The following is a 15,028-nucleotide window of genomic DNA, read 5'->3' on the forward strand; positions in this document are numbered from 1 at the left end:
CCTAACTTCTGTTTATTCATCCACTTTCGCCACAGGGAACTCAGCAGCACTGAGCCTTTTTAAAATCCTCACCATAAATGACTTAAAAACTCCCTGCCTGCCTTGTCCTCTGATTTATTTTTACTTATAAGTGTCATAATCATGATTTGTAAAAGTCATTTTGGTGAACACTTAACCACAGTGAAACTGTCTGTCTGTTTTATTGGGACTGTTACTTTCCTGAGACAGGAATGGTGTTCTCTGCCTGTATGACACCAAGTAGAAGGTCTGTGCTTAGCCACTGATAATAATACAGTTCATATTGAAATAATTTTTCTTCTTTCTTTCCGCAGCCCCAGGCTGTCCAAACTTCCTGGTTGGGTTTTGAAAGATGGAAGCATGTTTCTGGACAAGGTACTGGAGTGATGCTTGGAATTTTCTTGCCATGCAAAAAGCCACCTGACAGGTTGAGAGTTGGTGCTACAAGGAGCAGCGTTCCACGCTGACTCATCCCAAAGGTTTCTCTGTGTTCCTCTACCAGCCACAATGTCCTTGCAGAGCAGAACATTTTGAAACAAAATGCTAATAGCAACTCTCAGGCTTCAGAGGTAGCCTAGATTATAAAAAAATCCGCTTAAAATGCACAAGTTGTCAGTGTGAATATTTTTGTATTTCATGGAGCTCCATAAATAATAGTACTTCGCCTTCTTAGAGTGCCTTTTATTCCACAGTCTCACTTTTCTGACACTGAGGCTTCAGAGCATGCCTATAAATGAGGTTGGTTTCATACCCTTTTTCAGGCAGAACTATGAGGAAGGCAATGGTTTGCCTATGGGAGGTCTCTCAGAGAGGAAAAGCATGGCTTTGGCCTCTGAAATCAACGTGTGTTCTCCTGCTGGACATAGCAGGGAGGATATTATCTCCAGCCTCCTGATTCTAAGACACACAGAACTTCCTCAGCAACATGAGAGACACAGAATTGCTCTTTTTTCCCCCCTCTTTTCATTGCAGTTTTGGAGGCAGAATCTATCTGAGGCTTCAACCAAAACTTGGCACTGCAGCAGCCAGCTTGATCTGCCGTAGGGGAACAATGAACACAAAAATATGTCAGATGTTGGTAAAATAGGCAGATACATTTCAAATGTGGGCAGCATAGGTACCAGTGGAGAAAATGCTTAATAGACTGTTCTCTGACTATGGGAACATTAAAGCAAACAGTGATAATAGTTGCTTTTGTAGGGGACTTTGAGGTGGACAAAATGGATTGATCTGATTTTTACAGACAAGGGAGCTGAAGATCATAGATTAAAGACCCGATTTTTCTTCTCATTGGAGACAAAAGAAACTGTGCAGGCAGCATTTCTCTTGGTAAAATAGTAACGGCTCTATTCAGAACACTTGCTAACTGGCAGTTGCAGGGCTGCAGAGGCTCAGAAATGGAGTTGCTCAGTTTGAATTCCCTGGAATTTGTGTCTCCTAAACCCCAGCTTTGGTGTCAGAACTTTGGGCTCCAAAGAATGGACAGACTGTCACTGTAGTTTTATTTGGAATATATTTAAATTTCTGGGATGCTGCTGCTGCAGTGTGTGTTCAGGAGAAACCTCCAGACTCACACACTGGCAATGGGAATTGTGCTAAAAATTCAAAGGCAGCATCTCTTAACTTCACCTTGACCATTGTAAGTGCTTGGAATGGTAAATTCTTTGACCCATGCTGGAAAAAGGCAAGAGAAGGAGTCAAAGGGGGGTGTTTTATCATGTGAAGTGGACATTCCTGTTACAGCACTCAGTTTTAAAACTTCAGTCCTGGAGAGGCACTGAAATGTGCTGTGATCTACTTTTAATCATTTTGAACTCCCTTGAGATGAGGTTAGGAGACTTCTGCCACTAGATGTAATTGCTCATTTGTTATTAGTTGGCAGGTGCACTGTAATTATTAAAAATTGGATTCAATCTTTAATTCTGTCAGTCTGAAGCTGGCTGAGACCACTTGCTTGGGACAGGAGAGAAGGCAGGGTGGGTGGTAGGGAACCTGTGAGTTGTACTATGAGTAAAATTGGAAATGTTTTTGTTCCACTCTGAAGAATGTGACTTTTCATGTGACAAAAGTTTTTTATTCCAGCCTTGAAAAAGAGGAAGAAAATTTGGGATAGAGTTTAACAAAATGTGCCATGTGGAAATTAGATCCCCAAAAGTTGTTTTATCAAATACTCTGAGACAGGGGCTATAAATTGTATTTAGTTCTAGTAAGGCAGAAGAGGTTGGATGTTATTTAGAACCAAACTTGCCTTCCTGGTCATTACCAGGGCTCTTTCTTTACCTACCAGAGTGCTCTCTCTGTCCTTCCCTAGGAGGATTTGATCCCTTCAGGTACCAAGCAGCCTCATCTGGCATGGAAGCAATTTCAGCACATCTGCCTGCACCAAATTGTGTCTAGAAGGGGGATAAATGTCCTGTATAATGGGCTGGAAATTACCTGTGATAAAGAAAGTGTCTGGAAAATCCAAAATGCACTGCCTTGGATAACTCTGTGTTGTATTTTTGTGTCTCTTCTGTTGGTGTGTTTTTTTATAGGAGCTGAAGGAGTGCTCTGGCCACGTGTTTGTAGACTCTGTGCCTGAGTTCTGCTTGCCAGAGGTGAGCTTGTTCAAAGCCTTACTGAAAAATCTGACTTCATTCAATCACATGTGATAAACCTGTTATTATTATTATTATTATTATTATTATTATTATTATTATTATTACTACCAGGTTCCTGCTAATTTGTTAATGCTCCGTAAATAATACTGGTAAAACTCTGTTGTTAAGGTGCTTTCAGGATCTATGGCATTGGAAAAAGGATGGAAGCAACCCTTTTCAGCCGTGGTTTTGGGAGACATGGAAGGTCTCCTTGAGCAAATACCTGACACATGAATAAGACTGAACTGTCCCTTTTTGTGGCTTTGCAAAGACAACCAGATTGAGCTGGGCTGACAGGATCCATGTGCTGATCTAGATGAGGGCAGGGCATGAAGGTGAGGAAAGCTGCTTGTCTCTAACCACAGATGCAGGACGTGCCACTGGAGCTCCCTAGGGAGCCAGCTGTGGTTAAGCCAGGTTGGATTCTGCTGGCTGCACTTCTGCCAGCAGCACTTTCAGGTTAAAAACTTTTACAGCCTCTTTGAGGGAAGAGCTGGGCCTTCATATCCGCAGGCATGGCTGCAAGTGGCTGCTCAAGCTGGTTTTAGTGGAATTTCTGGATTTAGAAAAAGCAAGACCATTGAAGATGTTTGGATTATCTAGAATCACCCAGTGGATATGGAGAGTGCTGTAGCAGAAATAAAGATATAAAAAGCTGAGTAGAGAGAGGTGGGGATGAATGATGGAGAGTAGCATGGGAATAGTATCCCTTTCCTCAGTGTTTTCAGAATGTGATAACATCTGTTCTTTCATTTCATGGTGGGATGTTTTCTCTGTCTTTCAAAGACAGACACGATTGCTTTTGGGCAGATTTTACAGGTTGCTGTCACCCTGCTGAGGTTCTGGCAATATTGTTCTCATGTGTGAATCCCATGGAACTCACCTCTGGCATCACTCTTGATTTTTCCAAACAAGTTGGCAGCTCTGGTACTGGTTTTGGCAAGTGGGTCCAACAGATTACAACCATTCCAACTCAGCTGAAATTGTCATAATCCAATCACATCAAAAATGACCAGCCCAAACCCCTAATAATTCTGGGTTCCTGTGAGCCTTTTGGTTACCATCCTGTGAAACTGAGGCATGTGGGAAGCATCTGTGTGTGTGTAGAAGGTGCCACTATGGCCCAGATCTTGGGAAGGACAGGGTTTATGTGCTGGATTCTTTTTGGAGTGATTATCTGCTGGGGTTTAGGGTACTTCAGCCAGACTTTCTGGTTACTTTGGGCTGGAAAATACCCACATGTGTAGCTCTAAATATGACAGACAGGGAGTCACTGCTTCATCTTACTCCTGTTAACCACTGCACGAAGCTGCTTCCCAGCAGCCCATCCTACAACCAGAAGATGGCAACCAACGGCACATTGCCATTGCAGGGACTTTAAAAACGGCTTCTCATATGCTTCCCAAAATTCCCAGCTGATGCCACATCTCCTCCATGGGCACTGGGAAGAGATCTGCTGTGATACCCAGCTCACACCTTGAGTCCACCTATCTGCAAGAGGTTCTGGAGTTATGGCCAGCTGCAAACAGAGTGGAAATGTTGCTGCTTTTTGGCAACACAGGATAAGAGGGAGCTTGTGTGAAAGAGGCTTTTACTTTATCTCCTTCCATGCCACTTCTTTTGAAGAAACTTGTCTGCAGAAGCAGCTAGCCAGAGAATCTCTGTATCGCTTCCAGAACACCATTGCCAAAGTAAGCCAAGATTTGGGTCTAATCCAGCAGCCACAAGGTGATATGAGGCTGTCTGAGCAGCAGAGTACTCTCACACATGTCAGAGTGCAGGGTGCAGCCCTCTCTTTGCTTGGCAACCTTCTGCTCTCTCCTTCACATGCAAGAAACATTTTTAAGCTTCTTCAGCTTAAAGGCACTTTAGTGAGATTGCTAGGAGCCCCAGGGAAGATTTCACTTTGTTTTGGTTTTGACACCCTTTTCATCCTATCAGTAAATGCTTCTAGGGTGCGCTGAGATGTGGCATGATTAAGGTTGGAAAGTGCTGGTGTGTATCCTGATGGCTCTCCTGGGCTGGCATTCAGCTCAGGGCTGGAGCCCCTCTGCTCTGGAGCCAGGCTGGGAGAGCTGGGGGTGCTCACCTGGAGAAAAGAAGGCTCCAGGGAGAGCTCAGAGCCCCTTCCAGGGCCTAAAGGGGCTCCAGGAGAGTTGGAGAGGGACTTGGGATAAGGGATGTGCAAGGACAGGACACAAGGAATGGCTTCCCACTGCCAGAGGGCAGGGATGGGTGGGATATTGGGAAGGAATTCCTGGCTGTGAGGGTGGGGAGGCTCTGGCATAGGGAGTCCAGAGAAGCTGTGGCTGTCCAAGGCCAGGCTGGACAGGGCTTGGAGCAACCTGGGATAGTGGAGGGTGTCCCTGGGTGGAACAGATTGGTCTTTAAGAGCTTTCCCACCCAAAATTTGATCCTGTACAGTCTGGACACAGCTGAAAACCAAGGTGTGGACAATCCAAGCTTTGGCAGGAGCAAGTATCAGCAGACCCTTTGATACCTTGCAGGGAGTGTGTTCCTGCCTGGAAGCCTAGGAAGATAAAAGGTGCCTTGTCATGGAGCTGGGGGTGGTGTTTACCCCCTATTGTCAGTTCAGATCATTGCTGATCATGGATTGAAACCATGAGTGCTTAGGAGGAGTTAAGCAGCTTGTCACCAGAGCACTGTGTCAGCCCTCTGCAAAGCAGAGTGACCTACTTTCTTGCCTTTTTTATTCAAATCGCTGGACCAAGCCTTGTAATCAGATAATATGTGCTTGATGAGTGTTGAATTCCATTAGCTGCTCTATAATAACTGAGTTAGAGGTCAGTCATCTCGTAAATTTCTGACTTGACACCATTCATGTTGTAGCATTACCAGTAAATATTTCTAATTAAAATTCTTTTAACAATGTGTGAAATCTTCTTTCACTCTCAGAACTCTTGTCTAAACTGTCACATCAAAACTAATTGGGCCCACCCATCCATTTTGTTGTATCCTGTGAATGGGCTTCATCTCCTGCTGTAGAAAACGTGAATGAGAAAGATGCCAAGCATTTACTTTGGGAAAATATGAGGATTATTTTTAAGCATATTAATAAATTATCTTTGCTCATCTCTTCCTTGGGGTACAGTATAATGTGCTGCATAAAAAAAATGAGACACCCTAAATCACTGTTGCAGAACTTTTGGTGTCTATTCCTCCCTAAGGAGGTACACACATAAATTCTTTGATAAAAGTAAAATAATCATGGATCTCATAACAGCAGCCATTTCATCACCTGAAGAAAAACCCAGGACATGGTTTTCCTTTCCACGTTGGAGAATGGAATAATTTTAGGGGGCTTTTAAAATAAATCTTGTTAATTTAAAAGCAACATTAATTTTTGCCACAGCTGAGACATGCTTTTATAAACCTTCCTGCAATAAAGTTTAAAAAAACTAAAGAAAATTTTTTTCTGCCATTTATTAAACTGCATGAAAGGGTTACAAGTTGCTTATCTCTGCTCTGTTTTCAGACTGAACTGCTTGACCTCTCCACAGTGGATGTAATCTTGATCTCCAACTATCACTGCATGATGGCACTGCCCTACATCACGGAGTACACAGGATTCACTGGAACAGTTTATGCCACCGAGCCCACTGTTCAAATTGGCAGGTAAAAAGCCCCTTCAGATTCTCTGCTCCTCTTTCATCACTGCTGAGGAGAAGGTGTAAAGGACAATGTGGGGAGAGGAGTGGTGTCTAATGTTCTGAAGAGGCTTTCAGGCAGGAGTTGAATGCCAGCCAAGTCCTTAGTGCTGCAAATGTGTTAACTCCATGTTTCCCAACCTCTGGAACCATCAACCTTTCCAGCAGGTGCTTTGCGTTGAGTCCAGGCCATAGATGTGGGACAGTGGAATTTGAGTGGGCTGAGACACCTCAGTAATTGCCTTATAGGCAACTTCAGACCTTCAAAAACTACGGATCAAAGAATTCTCCTTCTCTTCTCTGTTCCCCTTAACCAAAAGGAGTCTTCCCAATCAGAAAACTGGACTTGTTCTCCCCAGAATCTGCCCCATCCCTGGAAGTGTTCAAGACCAGGTTGGACAGGACTTAGAGCAACCAGGTCTAGTGCAAGGTGTCCCTGGCCATGGCAGGTGTTGGAACTAAATGATCTTCAAGGTCCCTTCCAACTCAAACCATTCTGGGATTTTATGATTCCATATAATCACACTTTCCTCCACTCCACAGAAAGGAATTCAGGCTGACTTCATCTCAAATGACAGCTGAGCTACCTGAGCTCGGAACTCCGGAGAGAAGCACTAAGAAAAATGGCAAAAATAGGAGACTGAGGTAGAAAAAGATATGACAGGGCAGTCAAAACCAGAACAGTCACCAAACTTGCCAGTTTATTTTTACAAAATTGTCTTGTTGATTGGATGGGTCAACACCAAATGCTGCAGGTTTGGTGAGGCCTAACTGGAACTGAGCTCTGTTCCTCTCTCCTGCAGAGCTGCTACATTCAGTAATTAGGAACCAGATTAGGCCCTCCTATCTCTGTGTGCACTTTAGTGCAGGAATCTTTGTCCACGGAAGGTCCTGTGCAAACTTCACATGCCAGAGTAATTCCCCCATTGTGTGAAAACAAACAGAAACTGAAGGCCCTTGTAGGTGAAAGGAATTGTGTAAATATGAACTAGTAATAGACCTCTGGGCTTTGCTGGTCCAGAGCTGGAGATAACAAGCAGAGTCTTGTGGGAGATTGCACTGCTGTGGTTCTCCTCATCCCAAGTCATTCCAGATGCTGTCCTTCTGCTCCAAACTTCAAGGGAAAGCCTACACAAAATCACAAATGCTGTTTAGTTTTGGGCAGAGAAATGTGCAGTGACAATTTCTAACGCTTGACACCTTTTTCCTGTCTCAAATATGCATTTGGCAGATGAGAGTTCACTCTGACAGCATGCTTGGATTCCCTAAGTGATAAACAGGCATCAGCTGAGGAGTTTTTGTTGTGTGTTTTGTCTCATTACTTATCACAAGCAGTCAGTAATGAAGAAATTATCTTGCACTTTCCAAATAGCCCATAACCCAGTGGGCCAGATCCTCCTCTGTTGCAAGCAGATGGAATTGGAAACACTCCCTGGATAAACAGGGGCAGTGCTGGTAGTGGCCTCTGTGGGAAGAACCCCTCTGAGTATTACAATTTCTATGGTATTTTGGAAAGATTTGGGCCAAAGTTCTCTCCTGTGTGAGAGGAGGCAGAGCTAATTTAGGTTTGATTTCTGTTGTCAGGCTCCTGATGGAAGAGCTGGTGAATTCCATTGAACGCGTGCCAAAGGCTCAGTCTGCCTCCATGTGGAAGAACAAGGAGGTGCAAAGGTAAGGAGCAAGTCCCAGGAAAGGCGATTGTCCCAAAGCACCAAAGTCTGGGAGTCACTCTGAGGATGGCTCAGCTCCCACCATTTGAGATTTGCTGCTGTGACTCCTTGGGTCGATTATTTCTTTAATCGTTTCTGTGCATCCTTGGTTTCTAACCTCACAAATTTGTTTCTTGGGGAAAGACTTGGTAACAGCAAAGCTTCCCCTGATCTCCCTTCATACAGTTCAGCTCCATGATGGTAGATAAAACCAGCAGATTTTGGTAGTAACATCATAAAAAGTTGTTGAAATTAGAAGGCTATTTAAATTTAATGATACTGCATTGGAATAATTTAAATTTAAATGGTATTTACATTTATGTTTGCTGACATAGTAAGAAAGTCAAGACACAGCTGTTGGGAGGTCACTGGTGTTACCTTTCTTCCCATCTTTACAATTGCACAGCAGAGGTGGGCTTTTTGGCTTTCTAAAAATTAAAAACCAATCAAAATCTGAATAAAAAAGCTTATTTAGAAGCACCATGATTGTTATCCCAGCCATACATCAAAAGAAGATGCTCAGAGTTTTGAAAGCCTATGGAATCTAAAAATTATCCATACAGTTTACTAATTGTAGATGATGCATTCCTTGGGAATAAAAACATTTTCAGGTGCACAGCATGTTCTTGGAGAAGGCAGTTTCGTTTTTAGCACATTTTAAAGATAGGGTTGCTTGATTAAAAAGTTATTTTTAAAAGCTGCTTTGTGCATTTTTAATTGATCTTCCTTTTTATACTCCTAAATCTTAAGATGGCTTGATTTAGAAGTTTCCTAAAAGTGAATTATTTCTTACATTAGAAGAGTAGTCTTGATAATTCTCAATATCACAAAGCAAAAATTAAAAATACATATTACCATGGTTTTAGCTGTATATTGTGTTCCCCTGCTGAATTTAGGAGAAGCCTTTGCACTGTAACTCTCACTCTTCTGAAGAAGACAAGCAGATGTCAAGTCAGATGTAAAGCAAAACTAAACACACTGAAGTTCAGCAGGATTTTAGAATAGTGGGTTGTTGTTTTATTTTTAATTTTGGGATCCACTAGCCTACCCAGAGCCACTGCTGAGGTTCCCAGTGTGTGGAGAGAGAGGACTGGAACCATTATTCCTGTCACACCGGCATGTTTTGTATGCACGGTTTAAAGGAGAATCATATATCTTGCAGCTCATATAATGTCACTTTCCTGGTGGTCGTATTTTAGGAAAAGTGCTGCCTGGCACTTTGCATGCTGCTGATTATTCCAGAGGAGAACACAGAGAGGGGATTTTTGTTCTGATTCAGCTGCTGTAGAAGACTGGAGCTTTTTTTTCCTTTAAGTGGCATTTAAAACACATGTTCCTCTCTCCTATTGCTGGGGATGTCTCCCAAAATTCTTGGTTCCATGCTGTAGCTGATATAAAGGAGCAGCAGGGAGGTGGGAGCTACTAAAGAGCAGTTTAATAACATAAATTTGTGTATAATAAACTCTGCTGGTATGAACCAATGTTGTCTTTGAGCTGGAACAAGGGGACAAATATGAACTCCCTCTTCACCTCTGCCCCACCCGTGCCCTGAGTTTCCCTTTTCATTTCTCTATGCATCTGTAAAACAGAGCTTCCATCCAGCACAGAGGGCACACAGGGACTTTAATTAATGTTTGCAAAGTGTTTTGAGATGCCTGGTGACAAGTGTCACGCAGGCGTGAATGGAACTGATTATTAGAGCAAAACATCAACTGATCCCCAAATTAGCACCTGGCTAATGGCACATGCAGGCTTGGACTGACATCCGTTACTTAAGAAAATGTGATCTTGATGAATTGGGTTTTTTTTCCTACTTGGCTGTTGCTAGAACAGAATACTTATTACTTCTGAGTCTAACTTTAATTTTTCAGGCTGATCAATCCCCATTACTGCTTTACAGTTCAGCTAGTTCTACTCCAAACAGTTAGTATAAAACACAAAGTATTATCATCTTCATTAGATAAAGCACTGGAGCATTTTAAATGCAAATACTGTATAAAATATAATAAGTTCATTATAGTGGTTTACATTTTTCCATTATCAGATCCAGTCTGAGCTAATTGCTTAGCCAGTTTTATTGCCACTGGCTTTTACTTCAAGTGAGCAGTCTCGTGGAAGCTCTGTAGATGTCAGCCAGGATATCTTTCAGACTGATTGGGATTCAGGGACTAAAGAGGAAGTTTGCCTTGTGAAAGGCACTTTGTTGACTTCTTGTTTGATGGTTTCCTCTATCCTTTAAAGTGTTTGAAACAGGCTGTTTCCTGAGGCTGAGCAGGGCATGAGAGAGGCCGTGGCCTGATGTGGTTTGGTGCTGCCATCCTCCTCAACCTTCAAACTGTTCTGGGATTTTACATCATATATTAAATGTCACCCTTTGCATTGACCAGGAGGGACTGTCTCTGTGCACATCCCAGGGAAGAATACAAATCCCTGAGTTTTTTGAGGGTGAATTTTGTATCCTCAACCATGTGGATTCATGGCTGTCCCAGCAGCTGCCCTCACATATCTGGTTGTTGTGACGTGCTCTTTAGCAGGATGTTGCCATGGTGGCAGTAGTTTTACTCCAGACCCCAAATATCCTCTGGTAACTCTGTGGGGATTTTAGATGTGAGATGACAGACTGAATGCATCCGAAGGACCAGCATCTTGTTGCCACTCAGCTTCATGAAACCACTGGAGACTGGTGCCACTGTTCTCTGCCAGAGATCAGAGTATTCTCAGTGTAGCCACAGTCAAGGCTAAGAGAAACTTCCTTCACCAAGGACAATTCCCCACTTTCTCCATTACCTGGAGAAACATTTTCCTCTTCCCAGAAGAGAAGCTCCTGAAAGCATCCAACACTAAATGCTTCTTATGGTAGGTTAAAGGCTTTTACAGGCAATTTGCTACAGTGCAGCGGTGGACAACTCTCCACATTGTGTGGCCTTTTGCTGCTTACGACTTCCCAAAAAAGACCTTGAAGGCTTTGTTTGTTTCCTGAAGCACAGGGTGCTTTCAGCCAGTGTGTGCTGGAATTACAGTTATCGTTCTGGACCTGTGCTGTGGTCTTGGCAAGAGCTGCCCTTAATCCTTTCTTCAGTATCTTAAATTATGGAGGAGTTCACTGACCTAGTAGATATAACAATAAATTAAATTCCTTTAAACAAATTGATCAAAGAAACTTGACCAATTTTCATAAATCTCTGGAAATTGGTTTGAATTAGCCTTTGATTTAGCATTGGTTTAATATACAAAAAAAAAATCCTATTCTTCTTACACATTTGGCAGCTATGCTGCTTCCTGCCTCAGTTCATGTTGCTAAGGAAGATTTATTTCCCAGAAGTTAGCCATCCCTCTTCCAGCCTGTGACATTATAGTTCACTTCTTCCCTTGACAACACCGGCCAGCTGACTTGCAATGTCTGTGAGGAGCAGAATGGATGGATCTTACTTTGGTGTAAAACTTCTTAAATACTTCCGTGGAGGGGATTTCAAAGAGCTCTGCAGTGTCAGCTCGTGTGTCCCTGCCAGGGCACTCGGAAGGGAAGTGGGATTGAAGGTAGGGGAGCTGAGCTGCTGGGACATGTGCCCTTGGAAGAGACCAGTGGGAGGAATCAGGGCAGAGCCATCCCTGCCTGTGGTCTGGTAACTGTACTTTAATCACCAGATTGTTTCAGATTACTAGGGTATTAATCAGACGATTATGATATGAAAAATGGACGCTGATCCAAGATCCCAGTGCTAGAGGTGCATTTCATGTTGTCATCTCAGATCAGCCAGCACCATTCATCAGTGGTGAAAATACCCCAAGATTTGTGGTAACACCTTGATCACAGCGACTTTTTTGGTGCAAGGGCTGGACAGAAAAGCAACAAGAGAGAGCTGGAGGAGAGCAGGGTGAGGCAGATTGGGAAGTGTGGCTTTGCTCCTCAGCAGGCAGAAAGTCTTGCTCCTCACTTTGAAGCACCAAGGCACACTGAAAATAAAAATTTTAAAGGGTAAAATTAAAGATCTGGAGAATGTAAATGGTTGTAGAAGCTGGTCCAGCACCAGCTGTTGTTCTGGATCCACTCCCGTGGTGTTCGCAGGTTGCTGCCGGCGCCGCTGAAGGACGCGGTGGAGGTGTCCATGTGGAGGAAGTGCTACACCATGCCTGAGGTGAACGCAGCCCTCAGCAAGATCCAGCTGGTGGGCTATTCCCAGAAAATCGTGAGTACCTGGACAGCTGCCCTCGGGGCAGCACCAACAACTGTTCCCCAGCTTCTCCCCCTCTAGATCCTGTGTTGGACCTAGTTACCCTGGCCAGCAAGACAGGATTACACAGACTGCCCCTCAGTCTGCCTCCCAGGAAGGGCTCTTGTTTGGTGAAATCAGGGAATATCCATTTGTTTCTTCTCTTCCTTGGGGAGGCCAGTTTTAAGGCGGCGTGCCCTCAAATTTGGAGCTGATGGCTGGCCCACTGAGAGCTGGGAGGATGCAGGGAGTGAATGTATCCTCTCTGTCTCTAAGCCACATCCCCTTCCCAGCTCCCCAATCTCACTTCTGGGAATCTTTAGAGTGCTTTAGCCTCCACTTTGTTTCATACTGTAAATTAGGGATTGTAAACAAAACCTAATGGTTCAATGTGAACTTCAGAAACTCCTTTCCCAGAGCTCCCAGCTAACAGTTATTGTCTGTAATGCTGTTGACTATAATCCAGTATAGTTTCCAGAACGGACTGAACCCACAGTTCCATAGTCTGCAGATCCCATATGGATTGTTGGCAGCATGTATGCCATGATCCCTGCTCTTTTCTGGGCCATGATACTTGGTTTTGCTGCTCAGAGGCCATAAAAAATAAAAATATTAAAGTAAGTTGTGACTCCTCATCATCCATGGATTGTTACAGTTCATTTTTGACTGTCCTCACAGTGTGGATCCATCTCCCCTAATTTTAGATCTGTGTGTCTGAGCCAATCATTCTTTTGTAGTTACTGGGTGGGGGGGAAGAAAACCTGTATTTTTTCTCTTCCCAAAGCTAACTTTGCAAATAATCAAACTTTAGAACCTTGGCTTACACGCTGAGGAATGAAGACCCCCTGCCTTGTTTTTCAAGGCATCCAAATATATATTGAAATACTAGAAAAATCATTGTATTGCACGAATCAGATGCTTCTTCTATCATTCAGTAACCAGAAGGCAGATCACATTAGGGAGGTCTGTATATGAAGGTTTATTTTCCTTTCTCCAAACAAGTATTCCAGATTCCTGGGTACAGATGAGGGAATACAATTCCTAATGACACCTGGAGAGGAGGCAACTGTCATGTTGCTTACACTGAAACTAAAATGTGTACTGAGTTTGCAGGGTGTTGTTGCTAAATCACCAGCAGGTAGCATTTAAAAAGAAATAAAGTTAGAAAAGGTGTGAGTTTGAGGTTAAGTTTGTTTTCCACAGTAAAATTTGCAACCCAAGCAGAGAATTTTTATATCAATATAGAAGTACTTGTCCTTCCTTCTCTCCTGCTGGCCAATACCAATTATATTTGACTAAAGCAGAATAGAGTCTTCAAAGATGCAAAGCTCTGACAAACTTCAATACAGCAGAGGCAGGCAAAGGATCAAGACCCTGCCTGATTCCTTCATTTTGAGGTATTGTTCAGTGTGAACTCAGATGCCATAAAATTCACATGGAAGAGAGACTTTATGGAGGCCCTGCCTCAGGAAAAGCTTTTCTCAGAGCGTGTATCCTGCTAGACACAGGTGGGTAAAACCAGCAGATGTAATTCTCAAGAGAGCAGCTTCACAAAGGCTTTGAGCAGCAGAGCTGCTTTTGAAATTCCTACCACTGATGACAAAATGACCTGTCCTGATTTCCTTTGGAGCTGTCTCAAATCAATGCCTCTCACTGTGTGTTTCAGGAGCTGTTTGGTGCTGTGCAGGTCACCCCTCTGAGCTCGGGCTACGCCCTTGGGAGTTCCAATTGGATTATCCAGTCACACTATGAAAAGGTTTCTTACGTTTCAGGATCTTCTCTGCTTACAACACACCCTCAGGTACAGCCCCTGACCTTCCTTAGTCTTTAGAAGGAACTTTGCTCCAAAACAAGGGATTATTCCAGCTGGGATCAGGTTTAGGGTAGAGGCCACTCTAAGGTAACTTGTGTTATCATGCCTGCACTTATCATTGATAAGACATACCCTGACAAATGACAGGTATCAATAGTTATGAGGGAAAGATAACTAAAATTCTTTATTATTGGTGATTTGATGTTCACTTAAAACTGTGGAATTGTCTTTCACTCTAAAGAGGAAATTTTCAAAAGAGTTGAACAAAAGAGCATTAGTGACTTCTTTTAAAAATCCATATTTGACTGAAGAATCTTCACAGACAGTTCACAGACTGCTTTATATCACTTTTGAAACATCCTTCCTTAGGAGGAATGATAGCTCAGTGGCTGCCAACTTTTCCACCCTGCTCTGCTAAGGGCAAAGTCTTTATAGTGCTGTAGATGTAATTTCCAGTAAATTAATTCTCTCTAGATCCATAAATTCTTACTGCAAAGAAAGGCTTGAAGTTTGCAGTGCCATGCGCTTCAGAAGTTGTCAAAATAGTTAAAAGCATTATTGCAGGAGGTATTTAAAAATAATTTAGAAGATGTGTCAGGTTTTTGATCACTAAGTGATTTCTCCCAAGGTGGGTGTCTGCTGGAAAGCTTTGCTTCTGAGCATCCCTCACTTAAAAGCTTGTTCTCATCTGAGAAACTACAGTAGATAAATGATCCTTAATAGTATGGCCATCCTTAGGTGCACAAAATGTATCAGAGCCTCTAAATCCCCGTTTCTCATCAGCCTCATTCCATCCTGGGCTGTGCTCTCATCCCCTCCTAGAGAAGGAGCAGCACTATTTGACAATGTGTGAATGCAATATTTCTGTGAGGAGAAACTTTGCCCTGTACGAAGTAATTTAGTAACTGAGAATGTTTTCTCCTCACTGACATGAAATGTGATTCAGTTTATCAGGTCAGACTTCGCCATT

General features: G+C 43.1%; 1 protein-coding gene across 3 annotated transcripts in view; it reads left to right on the forward strand.

The window, feature by feature from the left end:
- The window catches only part of INTS9 (integrator complex subunit 9), a 59,510-nt gene that overhangs the window by 8,564 nt on the left and 35,918 nt on the right, over positions 1–15,028 (forward strand). For all 3 annotated transcript variants that reach the window (XR_013339767.1, XM_031504478.2, XM_021541328.2), the window contains exons 3-8: positions 333–393; positions 2,553–2,615; positions 6,154–6,293; positions 7,910–7,996; positions 12,101–12,221; positions 13,912–14,046. Coding sequence is in view for 2 of the 3 variants with exons in the window: in XM_031504478.2 (XP_031360338.1) it covers positions 333–393; positions 2,553–2,615; positions 6,154–6,293; positions 7,910–7,996; positions 12,101–12,221; positions 13,912–14,046 (607 nt within the window). In the remaining variant the exon portion in view is untranslated. The remainder of the gene's footprint in view (positions 1–332; positions 394–2,552; positions 2,616–6,153; positions 6,294–7,909; positions 7,997–12,100; positions 12,222–13,911; positions 14,047–15,028) is intronic.

This window comes from Lonchura striata, chromosome 3 (genome assembly GCF_046129695.1).
Source record: "Lonchura striata isolate bLonStr1 chromosome 3, bLonStr1.mat, whole genome shotgun sequence".
Taxonomy (NCBI): Eukaryota; Metazoa; Chordata; class Aves; order Passeriformes; family Estrildidae; genus Lonchura; species Lonchura striata.